The 14,724-nt window shown below is 43.3% G+C and overlaps 1 protein-coding gene across 8 annotated transcripts in view; it reads right to left on the bottom strand.

Annotated features, from left to right (window-relative positions):
* Positions 1-11,219: 11,219 nt before the first annotated feature.
* The window catches only part of CSNK1G3 (casein kinase 1 gamma 3), a 70,524-nt gene continuing 67,019 nt past the window's right edge, over positions 11,220-14,724 (bottom strand). For all 8 annotated transcript variants that reach the window (XM_040579520.1, XM_040579519.1, XM_040579517.1 and 5 more), the window contains one exon: positions 11,220-13,557. Coding sequence is in view for 1 of the 8 variants with exons in the window: in XM_040579521.1 (XP_040435455.1) it covers positions 13,503-13,557 (55 nt within the window). In the remaining 7 variants the exon portion in view is untranslated. The remainder of the gene's footprint in view (positions 13,558-14,724) is intronic.

Genomic DNA, 14,724 nt, shown 5'->3' with positions numbered 1-14,724 from the left:
TGTTCCAGCCCTCTGATCATTTTTGTGGCCCTCCTCTGAATCCACTCTATTAGGTCCATGTCTTTGGTGTGCTGAGGCCCCAGAGCTGGATGTAGTACTCCAAGTGGGGTCTCAGGAGAGCAGGGTAGAGGGGGAGCATCACTCCTCTTGACCTCCTGGTCACCTTTGTTTTTTTACAGCCTAGGACATGATTGGCTTCCTGGGCTGTAAGTGTACAATGCTTGCTCAGGTCCAATTCGTCACCCCTCAGTATCCTCAAGCTCTTCTCTGCAGGGCTGCTCTCCGTCCGTTTTCTTTAAATCTTGCTTTTCTGGCTAATATACTTGTAAAAGCACTTGTTCTTTGCCAAATTCAGCTCAGTGATTTACCTTTCCTGATCCCACCCCTACACATCTTCCCAGGATACACATCTGGTTTCACTGCCTGTGCACTTCCTTCTGACACTTTTGTTTGACCAAGAGGTCCTTCCAGAGCCTTGCTGGTATCCTGCCTTCCTCGCCTGATTTCTTACACATGGGAATCAAAAGATTATAGAAGACAAAGCCTTGAGTACAGCACTAGCTGCACAGCCAGGCATTCACCCATTCAGTTCATCTCCTCCTCCTAAACATCTTTCTCTGACTGTGAGGACAGAGAAGACCACCTGTGCTCCTAATCCTTTTCAATGGTGCTTCAACGGACAGACAGTTTATTTTGATGGTTCTAAGCTGCCTCATCATGGTATCACCGGAGTCTATGTGGAATAGTAGGAGCGGATGGTTACCTGTAGGGTTCACCAGGCTTGGCAGCCTCTCTGTGACACTGCAAATGTGAGCTCCTGGTAGGCAGCCAGCTTCGCTAGAGAAGTTGTCTGGACAGCAAATGGGTTCTTTGGTGCCTCTCAGTAAGGAATCTCCGATTACTAATGCTTCATATGCTTGCCTGGTGGCATTGGTTCCAATGTATAGATCTCCTGCTCACACTCTCAGATGCTGAGCTCTTCTGGTAACTTAGCTTGTTTGAAGAGTTCTAGCCAGGCATACTCCCAACTATGACATCCACTGCTGCCTTCAGATGCTAAGGGAACTTCCAGATGCTGAACCTCCATCCAACCTAAGTTCAGACAGCTATTTCTGTCCTTGGGAGGTCTGTCTGGGTAGAGATGTCAGCATAGGTAGGCTGTAATGCACCTGTTTGGGTTTCAGCCTCAGACTTGCAGCAGGTTGAGACCGTTTTCTGTCAGCCAGACAGTCTCAGAAAAAAATAGCCTATTTACTCATAAAAATGACCATTCTTTTGAAGGATGTTGACCTTCTAATTCCCCAGAGACCTCAAAGTTCTGGGTAGGCTTGCACAGCTATCAGTTACTTTTAGTGACCAGCAGGGCTACAACCTAAGCCTGCTGGTGAGGAGAGCAAAAATCTGCTTTTGCTCCAGATGAGCTCAACGAGACCATAGATGCAGCTTCTCCTGTCCCTCCAGGATGGGACAACTCTTGCTCAAGCAGGCTTTCAGGCAGGAATTTCAAAGTGACCACTACAGCAAAGAGGGCAGCGACACTTCTGGATGTGGGGGAAGTGCCCAGCTGGATAACCTCCACCGCGGGACACTGTGATGCCTAACGCTGCAGCCCTCCCTCTCCCTCCCTGGCCGCCAGCTCCTACCAACAACGGGACACAGCACTGCCCTGGCATCACCTACACCATTTCAAGACCGTTGCACCCGCAGCACTGGAAATGACAAGTAAAAACTGCTGCTCAGCAGCTTCCTCTCTTACTGCTGCAGCATGCCAGCACACGGGCGCCAGGCTCTGATGTCACCGCCATTAGGCACAGCATCATGGAGACATTTGAGAACTTCCACTTAGTACCCGCAGCCAGCTGGTGCCAACTCGTTAGTGCTTGCTGTCTGGCCGGACCAAGCCCAGCTGCCCAGAGAAATGCCCACAGCTAAGCACCACTTTGGTCTAACCCTGACAGCCGTCTCCAGGAGAAATATCATCTGCTTCTGCTCTGGACGAGCTTGTAGATTCGGCCGACTCAGCTTCTCCTGTCCCTTCAAGATGGGACGAAAGCGCACCTTGTGATGCTGATCTAGCATTCCTCAAGGATGAAAATCTTTTCCAAGCATGCAGCCAGGGCCACAGCACCAACAGAATCCATTTTTCAGAGGAGACCTCTGGTGGCGCTGATGACTTTGCATCCCTCGCCTTTCCAAAGCAGCTCTGGAAGATGCTCCAAAGCCACCCGTTTCAGTCCATTTGGTGGGTTGTTGATGGCAACTTTGTTGCCACCAATGAGGAAGCCTTCCAAAAGGAAGTGCTGGCACAGAAAGAACCTCGTAGAGTTTTTGAAACTGGCAGCATGAAAAGCTTCTTTTGTGAGCTCCACCTCTATGGATTTTGCAAAAGTGCCACACGACTAAAACCACTGACTCGCTTGGTGAATTTCTGGCAGAAGCAGCAGTACCTTCTGCTCATAGCAAGGTACATCACTTCGCCTGTGGGTGAACTGACTCTCATAATAATTGTGGTGCCAAAGCTTCACCTTCCAGTAACATAAGCCTTGGCAACACAGAAGAGGAGGATAAGGGCAAGAAATGCTCAGATTCATTCCTTTCTCAGCGCACTTCTCAGGTGAAAACACAAGGGTGGTCATTCCTTAACAGAACCAGAGCATAACTTCTGCTCAGCCTAAGCTTTAGGTTTCAAATGCCCAATAGACCTTTTCAGGACCCACGCTGGTCTTTTGCTGTTACAAGGCTCAGTTGTCCTGCCTTGGTGTTTCCCCACCTCCAAAGACTGGCAACCAACTCTTCTTCTTGCATATTTTAGTTACTCTTCTACTACAACCTCATCTTGAAGAGAGATGATCCCCACTCACTTGAGAGGTGCAAGAAAGAGTTGGCCACCAGAGGAGAGCAGCAGCTGCATTTCCACCGGTGCCAGCTCTGGAGGAAAACCACTCCAGAGGCAGCCCAGATGTGCAGCGTGGGGGTGCAGCCGCAGCTGCCAGACCTCGCGCCCCCTCCCTTTCCCTGCCACCGCAGCGCAGCCAGGCCCTGCCCGGCCCCCAGCAGCGGCTCCTGCCGCCCCCGCCCCTCCAGCCAGCCAGGGCAGAGCTCCCACGGACAGCCGGGCACCTGCACAGAGGGCCGGGGTCTCCCGCCCTCCTGCCCCTGCACCGGGCGCAGCGGCTCTGCCGGCCCCGGGGCTGCCCCGCGGCCTCACCTCGGGCACCTGGGGCTCCCGTGGCTGTCCACGCTGGCAGCAGCCCCTGCTCTGGCCGTGCCAGGGCCACCGAACGCCCACTCCCCAGCCACCCCTCGCTGCCCAAACCTGACCGCCACAGGCAGCGGGCTGGGACCCTGCTGCTCGCTGTGGCGGATCAGGAGACCCACCAGGTACCAAGCCAGCAGCGTCAGGTACCTGGAAGCTGTCGCAATAAGAAACCCCACCCAGCCGTCCTGTCCTGTCCTGCTCATACAGCCGAATCCCAGATCGACTTTCTAGTTCACCAGTCAAAGCAGAACCAACTGATCCAGAAGCAATTACTGATTTCTTGTAACAATCAAGCTCAGATTCTACTAAGTCCCAGATCTTTCACCTCACTTGAGAGCTTTCCACGTTTTCGTAAAGTCATATAGAAGCAAACCAATGTGGGAATGCAGCTTTGAGTAAGGGTCTGAGGTGGAAACAGTCTTCCTACTAAAACCTAACCACCAAAATCATTACTGCTAACAATGCTGATCCGGAGCTGGGGATGCCGCTTGTACCGAGGCAGGTGCTGAGAACTTCTGGCCTTGCAATGTCACCTCCCGCAGAGGGCAGGCAAATTGTGCCTCATTTCAGTTTTCTCACCCCCTGGGCTCCACCACAGAGGGGCTGAACCCCAGGGGTGAGCAAGAATATCCCCTGGGGTGTGCAGAGGCACTAGGAGAACTTTATTTATATTTACTTTATATCCAAAAGCCTAAGACATAAATTAAGCTTTACTAACATTTAACATAGAAATTGACACTGGTGTTACCCGTCACTTTGTGCACTAGAGCATCCAGTATCATGCATGGTACCAAGGTCTCCTGGGGGAAGACAAGGGGTCATAGATGTGCCCTCTCTCATTTGCTCACTTTCAGTGTATTGCCACATAGTGCAGTTCATGTCTACCTGATTAAGGGGATTTCTGGATTCTGTGTTTTCATTTTAAACAAACTACCCCTCACAAGATGGACATGAACCTTAAAGAGCTTTCTGAAAAGAAACCACAGATGGAAGAAAATCCTGATAATGAAAGCAAACAAAATGGCAAGGCTGACACTTTTCCTGTTCCCCATAGGAGGAGCTTTAGCCAAAGCCTAGCCAAAACCAGGAGGCAAATTACTGATTTGCTGAATCAAAGGAGTATGTTAAATAAAGTTACTTTTCAATCACAGTATACCATTCAATGTTTAGGTGTTGCAAGTTGCTCAATAATGTACTGCACAAAGTTGACACAACTTGGAAGCAGAATTAACAGACACTGAAATTCCCTATAGTGGTCATTGACACACAGGGCTTATTTCACCTGGAACATTTGGGTATTTCTGAGAAAACTATAAAATTCAACCTTGGTTATTTTTTTTTTCCAGAAAGGGTTTTCTTTTTAACTATTTTCTAAAGCAGTATAGCCTAACTGTGCTAGGCAATATGATTTCTAAATTTAAGTCTTTATTAGAGGAACATATTCATTTTGCCCTGCATGTGCAAAACTGTTCAAGTTTAGCTTTGCCTCAGTAAATGCAGACTGCTTCATCCAGCTGTGATTTCAGTCCATGAAGGGGGGTTGATCAAGTCAGAGTAATTAACAATATTTAACTATCATCTAACTAATATTTTAGAGTTAATAACTTTCCCTCCAATTCCTTTTGATCACTGACAGAGGGCACTAATGCTGAAAATAAATCTATAGCAGGGATTCTCAGGGCAACCCTACATGGCTGAACGCAGATAGTACATTTGCAACTGATAAGACAACCTGATTTACCCTTCAAAGATAAAGTTAAGCTGAAGTGGATGCACAAATTCAGAACCTAGATATCCGCAAAACCCAAAATAAGGGGCTGGGGAAGAAACGGGAAGACTAAAATGATAATCTGGGGAAGGAATGCTGGACAAACACAGATTAGTGTCTAATTATTTCCATGCCTTTTTCTTAGCTTTCAAGTAATTCCCAAAAGCTCACTAACAAACTGATATCCTACTACTACTGATTTCGTTTAGAGATTAATCTAAGCAATGAATCCAGAGGTTCTGAAACAACTATCATGTATCATATGTACAAAATGACACATAACCATACCCTTGAAAGCACACCTGTCAAAGCTGTCAAGCACTCAAATGCTAAAGTTAACATTTATTGCAATTTTTTATATGCTTACTATATATACTATAACAGATATTTAATCATATAGCCACCTACCAGTCTCTATTTCACACATCTGCTTCAAAGAAAGTTGTGCAATGGTAGGAACGGCCACCTGCAGAACTCTGACCTCCCTAACTGCAGAAAGAAGAATTTAAAAGAACATTTAAGGCCCTTTCCCAGAAAGGGAAAATCTGTACATCTTGTTCTAAGACATTTCCCTATAGACACCCAGAACACCTTTCCAATAAAAGATTTAAGCTACATTGAGCATCTCAGGTTTGCTCTCTACCTCAGTCTCACCTCCAGGAAGATGACTCATTCCTTTTACAGACACAAACTGCTCCCCACAGAAAGCTGAGAGGAGGAAAACGTACCTTACACCAAGTGCAAGCAGCGGTTTGTTACTCCTTCCATATTCTCTGGTGAAAATATGAAGGCTCTCTCTCGCAAATAAGTGTTTAAGCGCTGCCTCTGTTTTATGAATTGTACATGTTTCTTTACGGCACAGAAAGTAAGCTGAGACAAGAACAATAACCTAAAGTTTTGTTTGATATATTATGCAAGTCAGAATAACATATAAAAACAAGGATCAATTGGGTCACCATACTTGTTGAAGCCAATGAGAAGCACGGCAATGTTTTAGAAGAACTTAGTTATCTGAACCACTGAAGAATTGATGTTATTTGGTCTAGCTTCACCAGAACAGCCTCTCTAGCCAACACAAGAAATTAATAATAAAGAAAATACTAAATGAATATGTAAGAAAGTTAAGACTCATTTACAAACCCATGTCCAAACTCTCAGCTGGCTAATCAAGTGCAGGTTTATACTCTCTATCAAAGACAACTGCATCAAAACAAGAACAAACATGTGCAGCTACGGTCTGTCTGAAGCTTAGCCCCAGAATGGTAGCTTTTCATCTGTGAGTCTTGATGTCCAATGGTCACTTAGTGCCCACACTTCAGGCAGCAGAAAAACAGTGTAACAGTATATTTCTAGCATCTAACTTCACACAGGGTGATGAATCTACCCAGTCACAGATGATTTCAAATATGACTTAGACATGCCATGACAGTATCTCTTACATACCCTTCTCCTTTTTCAATACACACAGATGAACGTAGTACGTATCACATGCCTTTGGATATTCAATACCTCCTTCAAGTATTACTGCAATAGCTTGTATTAAAATAGAATCATGGACTCATTTAGATTGAAAAACATCCTTAAGATCATCGAGTCCAACACCCGACGTTACACTACCACATCTATCACTAAACCACATTGCCAAGTGCTACCTCTACCTGCCTTTCCAATACTTCCTGGCATGGTAACTCAACCACTTTCCACAGCAGCCTGTTCCAAAGCTTGACAATCCTTCCAGTGAAAAAACTTGTCCCAACACCCAATCTAAACCTCCCCTGGAGCAACTTGAGGACATTTCCTCTCATCCCATCACTTCTTACATAGGAGAAGACACCTGCACCCCCCTCGCTACAGCCTCCTTTCAGGGAGTTACAGAGAGCAATAAGGTCTCCCCTCGGCCTCCTCCTCTCCAGACCAAACACCCCCAGTTCCCTCAGCGTCTCCTCATCAGACCTGTGCCCCAGCCCCTTCCCCAGCCCCGCTGCCCGTCTCTGGACACGCTGCAGCCCCTCAATGTCCCCCTTGCAGAGAGGGGCCCAGACCTGAACACAGGGTTCGAGGGGCGGCCTCAGCAGTGCCCAGTGCAGGGGGACGGTCACTGCCCTGGTCCTGCTGGCCACACTGCTGGGGACACCGGCCAGGGTGCTGCTGGCCGCCTGGGCCCCCTGGGCACACTGCTGGCTCCTGCCCAGCCGGCCGTCACCCAGCACCCCCAGGCCCTTTCCCACCAGGCCCTTTCCAGCCGCTCTGCCCCAGCCTGTAGCGCTGCGTGGGGCTGGTGTGACCCAAGGGCAGGACCCGGCACTGAGCCCTGCTGAACCTCACACCACTGGCCTGGGCCCATCGCTCCAGCCTGCCCAGGTCCCTCTGCAGAGCCTCCTGCCCTCAGGCGGGTCAGCACTTGCCCCCAACCTGGTGCCATCTGCAAATTTCATGAGGGTGCACTTGATCCCCTTTTCCAAATCATTGATAAAGACATTAAACAGAAAAGGCCCCAACACTGAGCCCTGGGGAACACCACCTGTGACCAGCTGCCAACTGGATGTAACCCCATTCCCCACCACTCTTCGGGTCCAGCCATCCAGCCAGTTTTTTACTCAGCGAGGAGTGCGCCCATCCATGGGCAGCCAGCTTCTCCAGGAGAATGTGGTGGGAAACTGTGTCAAAGGCTCCACTGAAGTCCAGGCAGACAACATCCACAGCCTTTCCCCTCATCCACTAAGTAGGCCACCTTGTCACAGAAGGATGGCAGGTCCTGCTTGACTAACATGCTTTTCACAAACCCCTGCTGGCTGGGCCTGATGCACTGGTTGTCCTGTACGTGCTGTGTGATGGCACCCAGAATGATCTGCTCCATAACCTTCCCTGGCACCAGGGTCAGACCAACAGGGCTGTAGGTCCTTGGATCTTCCTTGCGGGACGTCTTGTAGATGGGCATCACGTTGGCCCAGCCAACTGGGACCTCCCCGATATAAGCAGGGCTGCAGATAAATGATTGCAAATGGCTCAACAAGCACTTCAGCCAGCTGCCTCAGTATTCTTGGGCATATACGATCCAATCCCATAGACCTTTGGTGTAGCAAGTTGCAGAGAGAAAGTTCGAAGGCCCAAAGGCCCAACTGAAACTTAACCTGGCTGTGCTGTAAAAGAAAAAAAAATATTTCTATAAATATATTAACAACAAATGGAGGGCTATGGAGTCTCTCCATCCTTTCTTGGATGTTGGCAGAAACTCACAAAGGCTAAGGAAAAAGCTGAGGTACTTACTTTTGCATTTGCCTCACTCAATCTTTAACACTAAGACCAGTTGTTCCCTGGGTACCCTACCCCCATGAGGTGGAAGTCAGGGAGCAGAATGAAGCCTGCTCTTCCACAATCCAAGGCAGCCTATCTGCTGACAGCTTCTGTCACGTTGCTAAAGATTTTAAACTCAACTATTTCATAATCACTGTGGCCAAGACAGCCACCCACCAGTCATTACTTCACCCACGAGACCATCTCTATTTACAAACAACAGATCTAGGAAGGCATCTCCAGGCCTTGACAGGCTTTTGGAGTGGACCCATGCAAACCTCATAAACTTTAACAAGCTCAACAACCTGCACCCGGGTAGGGGTGATCCCCAGTCATTCCTCAGTACAGACTGGGGGATCAAGGGAGCGGAAACAGAGGATGCAAAAGACCTGGGGACACTGGTGGACAAAGGATTGGACATAAGCCGGCAACATGTGCCTGCAGCCCAGAAAAACAACTGTATCCTGGGCTGCATAAAAAGCAGCGTGGCCAGCAGGTCAAGGGAGCTCTCTACCGTGCTCTCATGAGACCCTACCTGGAGTACTGCATCCAGCTCTGGGATCTCCACTACAACAAACACTCGCACCTGTTGGAGTGGGTCCAGAGGAGGAACACAGTATCAGGGGGCTGGAACACCTCTGCTAAGAAGAAAGGCTGAGAAAGTTGGGGCTATTCAGCAGAGACGAGCAGGCTTTGGGGAGACCTTGCTGCAGCCTTTCAATACTTGAGAAGGGCTTACAAGAAAGGTGGGGACAGACTTTTTACCAAGGCCTGTAGTGACAGAACGAGGGACAACAGTTTTAACGTGAAAGAGGGCAGACTTAGGATGGAGGTAAGGAAAAAAGGAGGCTGAAAGGAGACCTTATCACTCTCTACAACTACCTGCAGGAGGCTGTGGAGAGGTGGCTGTTGGTCTCTTCCCCCAAGTAACAAGTGACTGGACTCGAGGCAGTGGCCTCACGTTGCCCCAGGGAAGATTTAGATGGGCTATTAGGAAAAATTTCTTTGCTGTAAAGGTTGTTGTCAAGCATTGGAACAGGCTGCTGAGGGAAGTGGTTGAGTCACCATCTCTGGAGGTACTTATATTCAATGTTCTTGAATGTTCTAGAAGGTTCACCTCTATATTCACTAATAAAAAGACATAAACCTATATTTTCAGCAGTATATTTTCAGTTCAATGTCATGAACTTCAGGTAATTTCCAAAGGCTGTAATAAGTAGTTACAGCACAGTCCAAAACTTACAAATACTCAATGAAATCAGTTCACAAGCTTTTTCTGAAACAAGAAAAAGGCAGTTTAGGATCAACATACAAAACGGTTAGGTGTCATGATCATGCCTCACTGGATCTTTGCTTCCTTGGCATCCCCTCTGTCCATAAGTGCTTTAAATTTTCATGAAATTGTATTTGATTATTGCCAAAGGCCATGGATCAATGACTTGCTTGTTCCAGGCAACAGAACAGCTCACAGCACTGAGGTCAAAATCTGCAGTGTACAAACATCTTTCTAAAAATGAAATGCTACTATCTGCCATAAGGATGACAGTAGCCTAACTGCTCAAACCTTTACAAAGCACTTTCTTGGTGTTCCATATTTTCAGTTGTTCATTGCAAAACCTAAGGGTTAGCTTAACACCCAAGTGAACTCCAGTACCCAAGGAAATAAAAGTGTACTCTGAAATACAAATTGCATCTCAAACTAGTAAATGAAGTTGGTGGGTTGGGTTTATTTGTGGTTTTGGTTTTTTAAACAGTACTTTTAGATTCAGTAGCCTTCAATAACAACAGGATAATGTCTCAGTGGTAAGTCATATGAAGACATAAATAAGTTAAATACCCCATATTATAGTATGTATCACCACAGGAAGATGCAGAAATATTCAGCGAAGCTGTATTTTGAGCAAGGTTTGAAATGTGGTAATAAGATACAGAACAGCCCATCTTACAAGAAAATAAAATTGAGTGTCTGAGAACTGAATACATCCTTAGAACTATAGTAACTCACTATCACTCATTTTGAAAAGTTAGAGAGGAAGATATCCTCAGAGATTATTTAATTTGATAATACAATCAATGAAGCTGTACAATGGCTTAATTCTGACATGACCAATTCTGCTATCTTCATGTTTGAAATATCCTTCAGAAAAAGCAATTAAACACCCCTAAAAATCTACTGAAAAATACACAGGGTTGTGTTTTTAGGCATTTAGGTTTCAAAACACAAAGTCTGAAAAAATGTAGAGCAAAACTTCAATATGAATAAAAAGAAAATATGAACTTGAAAAAAATGTACTTGCAATAGTTCTGTAGATCTGTAAGAGCACAAGTAAATGAAAAACACCTGCTTGCAAAAAAAAAAGTGCTAGGAAACCGAACCAGAAATCTAGCAACCAATTTTGCCTAGCTTTATTCTCAAGTAAATATGCCCCTTTTTAGATCATATCAAGTGCTCTACAGCTAAACAGAATCATCTCTATGGAACAAAAGGTTGTGAATAAAGAACTAGCTACAAGTTGTCCTTTTCTAGATATATACCTGACAAAATTAAAGACACATTTATTCCATGTGTCACAATATCTGTAAAGGCTTTTATTCTAGGTGGCACAGACAGCATAGAATTTAATCCATGGAAACCATGAGTAGATTTCCTAGTTAAGAACATGTGCATTGAAGTCTCCTCCCTCTATTGTTATCATTAGGTATATTAAAGCATATAACAGTAACACCTGTTTACTAAGAAAACATAACTAACTGCAATGTTGAGGTACTATTTTGAGTAACATGCTTTCAAATTCCTCACTGTCCAAAAAAGTGTACAAGTGTTAAGCAATTCTTAAAAACAACAGCTTCTGTTATTTCACCCAAGACTGTAGGAAAGCATGGGAAAAAAAGAGCAAGTTTAAGAAAAACTATTTTTTTTGCCTTACATTTAAATAGGGATGTATTTCATTTCATCCAGCCCATGTTTACACCTCATTAGTTCAGACAGGAAAAAAGGATATAAATGCAAATCATACTGGCATAACCTGAACATACCTGTATTAGTATCAACCACTTTTACTAGAAGAAAAGCTTCTTCAGCATTAAAATCAAGCACTTAAATATTGCTGAAAAGCAAGTGCCTCGATACTGGTCATTTCAGCAAATAAACAGCTTTTATAAAATCCATAATATACACACTTTGTCATGTGTATGGAGTTCTGATCATACAAACAGTGTACACGTCAAAAACCTCTGAGAATGAAACTAATCAGGTGTGCAAGAAATACACATACAACATGTACTTGCAAATCATACAAAGCAACATATTTGGTCAAGTACTACAAAGAAGGATGTGTTTTCATACAAGAATGGTCAAGTAACCTGCCTGTTCAGCTCAGATAAAACCAAAGAATTAACTTAATGAGTGTGAGACCACCAACACAAGCCAGTAGACTGGAAACTTACGTTATACAGAATGGTTTCATAGGCCAAGTCCAGTTTTATTAAACCAAAAACTTAAGATCATGAACAGCAATAATGACAAAGATCATATATATATAAAAACATAATCCCAACAATAAAAAACACACTTTTGCCTGTTAAGGAAAAATAAATTACAAAATACAACTAATCCTCATAAATGTAATAATTCATTCAAAGGTGTGCATTTATGTGAATATACATTTTAAATGCTACCACAGAACATATAAAAAATAAATAAGCATGCCAAAAGGCATGTGTGGATAGAAAAATGCTAATTAGCTCTAGAACAATTATGAAAAATTGAGATAATCTGAGTTTTGGTCAACAAATCTGTCTAGTCACTTCCAACTTTCACAACCCTTCTTCAATAACTGGCAGCTAAACATGACAGAGACATACCTCTTGTTATGGCTTAAAAAGAAACATTTATTTTCTGAAGAAAATATGAAATGGGCTGCCTTGTCTACAGAACTGCTCTTTGTTCATATTGCAGTCACTTAATTGGACTGCAGGGAAGTACCTGACACATCCTTGCCATCCTACTATTGTAGCTGTTAAACTTCTGCTTTCTTTATGTACTTGCCCATAGCACCCAAAATTTCTTGAGATTTATCTTTTTTTCCTTGAAACTTGTTTTCCAGTGTAACTCACTTCCGCTGTTTTTCAAATTAAAGAGTAAAAGAATTTACAAACGGATCTCTAATATTACGGGGCATAATTGTATTTAAAGATTAAAGATTTGTAAATCATCCATTACCTTATTGAGCATATAGGCTTTAAATCTCATTCCACTTCAACCAGATTCACATTTATTTCTTCTTTTATAACTCCTCTGTACATCTCTTTTGAAGGTATTTCAAACGTACTAACATTACTGGAAGCACAACTTAAAGATATACAAACTTCAGTATTCCCTGTACAAACACTTCTGTCACTTCGGTGGTACTGCAGTTCCATTGTAGATCTAACAAAAGCAGGTTTTCAAACCCAGAGGCTACTGGAAATACTTCCTGTTCATGAGTATTGCGATGTTTAGACAACCATCAACAGTTACATCTGCCTCCTCAGTATCTCTAGACAGTGGCTGTACCATGGTTTCACACATAGGGTTTAATACTGATGCAATTTTACTACAGTATTGCCAGTAATACTGGGACAAAAGAAAAAATATTGATGCATGTGTCAGAAAAGAAATCTTGAGATTTTAATATTTTTCTATATGGTTGTGCATCTGTATTTTTCTTCTCATTTTTGAGGAAAATTGTTTTTGATACACTGCTATGAACTCAAACCACAGATTTATAACATCTGTCTTCAGCTAAGACACTGCTAGTTACTTCCTAAAACAGGAAATATACTCCTCCAAGTTTAGTTTTGCCGCAGATATTCTTTTTTACCATTTCATTGGTCCATTTGTTGATGGTCAAAGCAGCACTCATTTACAAAACCTTAAAGCTTTCAGAATAGATGAGTTAAAGAAACAGAAGATGGCTGCAGGAGAACCAAATCAAAGCACGCAGGCATGGCATTGTTTCTAATTGAGTCCTTGGAAAATGTGTGATCATTACAGAGGTGTGGTTTTGTTTATAGTGTTTCATTTTGGGGGTTTTTTCAGGGACAGCGGATGGGGTGGTGGTGGTTGGTTGGTTTTTTTTTTGATGATCACAAGACAGCAGTTGAACAGAAGCAATTTCCCATGTTCTGCTTGTTTTCTAGTCATTTGTGGCGATTAATGTATTTTCTTTTCTTCTGCTTTAAAAAGCAGCAGCACCTGCAGGTATGACATTAATTAAATATGATAAAAAAATAATCACAAAACCTAAACTGTTTACTGTACTTGTTTCACTTGAAGTATGTAGTTCAGGTATAGCCAGCACCACAAGGAGCACATTAAGCTCTGCTGCAGGTAATTGACTTATTAGTGAAAAACTGAAGCAGAGGTATTTTTGACACGTTTCACTTTTGGAAAAAAGTATCAAATGAAATAGGTTATAATAAAAAGCTATTAAGTTTAAAGTATTGTATGAGGGTGTCAAAAGCATAGGCATTATAAGGTGGCTTTAAAGTACGTTTGTAAGAATAAGGAACACTCAATTACCCGAGTACTCTTTCACATTAACTGGTTATATGCCATATAGAAGCTTGAGCTTAAGATTGTGTCACTTGAACTGCGTAATTAAGACAATACTGTTACTAAGAAAACAATCTGAGCTTACTCTGTCAACCAGAACTTGGAAGAAACCTTCCCAAAGTCTATTCCCCAAACTATTTTAGAAGAAAATATTCATGAAAATATAATTAATATTCTGATTCGGAGTTTTGATGGTATTACTACAAGTGAAAAATCACACCTGTAAGTATATTAAAGTATACTGACATCCTTTGTTCTTTACTGCATTATGTGAAGGAGACTAAAATTGACAAATACTACAAATTTCACATAGCAATAAAGACAATTTGGAAGTAACTGAAAAAATGCTACAAAAGAAAAAAGAATTGGAGGGAGTTAGAGACAGATAACACAGAAAAGTACTGCAGAAGTCCAGGAAGTATTTTTGAAAATAAACTGAAGAGGAAAGCAACAAACACACAAAGGAAATTTTTTCATTTGCATATAAAGTTAGCATTTTTTTAAGCAACTCCCAGCTCCTGACCACCACCTTTAAAAATAAAGCTTCCACTTACTAAAATATTCACAATTTCCAATCAGAAAGTGAACATACAAGCTGTCTACCTTAACAGAGCTTGCCCCATGGAGTTCTGCAGTTGGTTACTGAATTCTCACTTGCAGTGCTATATATTATATACTCTAGAGAGTCTTTCTTAAACTATGAAGTACAACGGAACTGAATACATAAGTATACTGCATCAATAGCCTATCAATAAATCCTTAAGTTCACCAAGCATTTTATGGCACTAAAATTCAAAAGGAATCCTG

Source organism: Falco naumanni, chromosome Z (assembly GCF_017639655.2).
Source record: "Falco naumanni isolate bFalNau1 chromosome Z, bFalNau1.pat, whole genome shotgun sequence".
NCBI lineage: Eukaryota > Metazoa > Chordata > Aves > Falconiformes > Falconidae > Falco > Falco naumanni.
The sequence above is the reverse complement of the archived record's forward strand: the minus strand, read 5'-3'. Positions and strand labels throughout refer to the sequence as shown.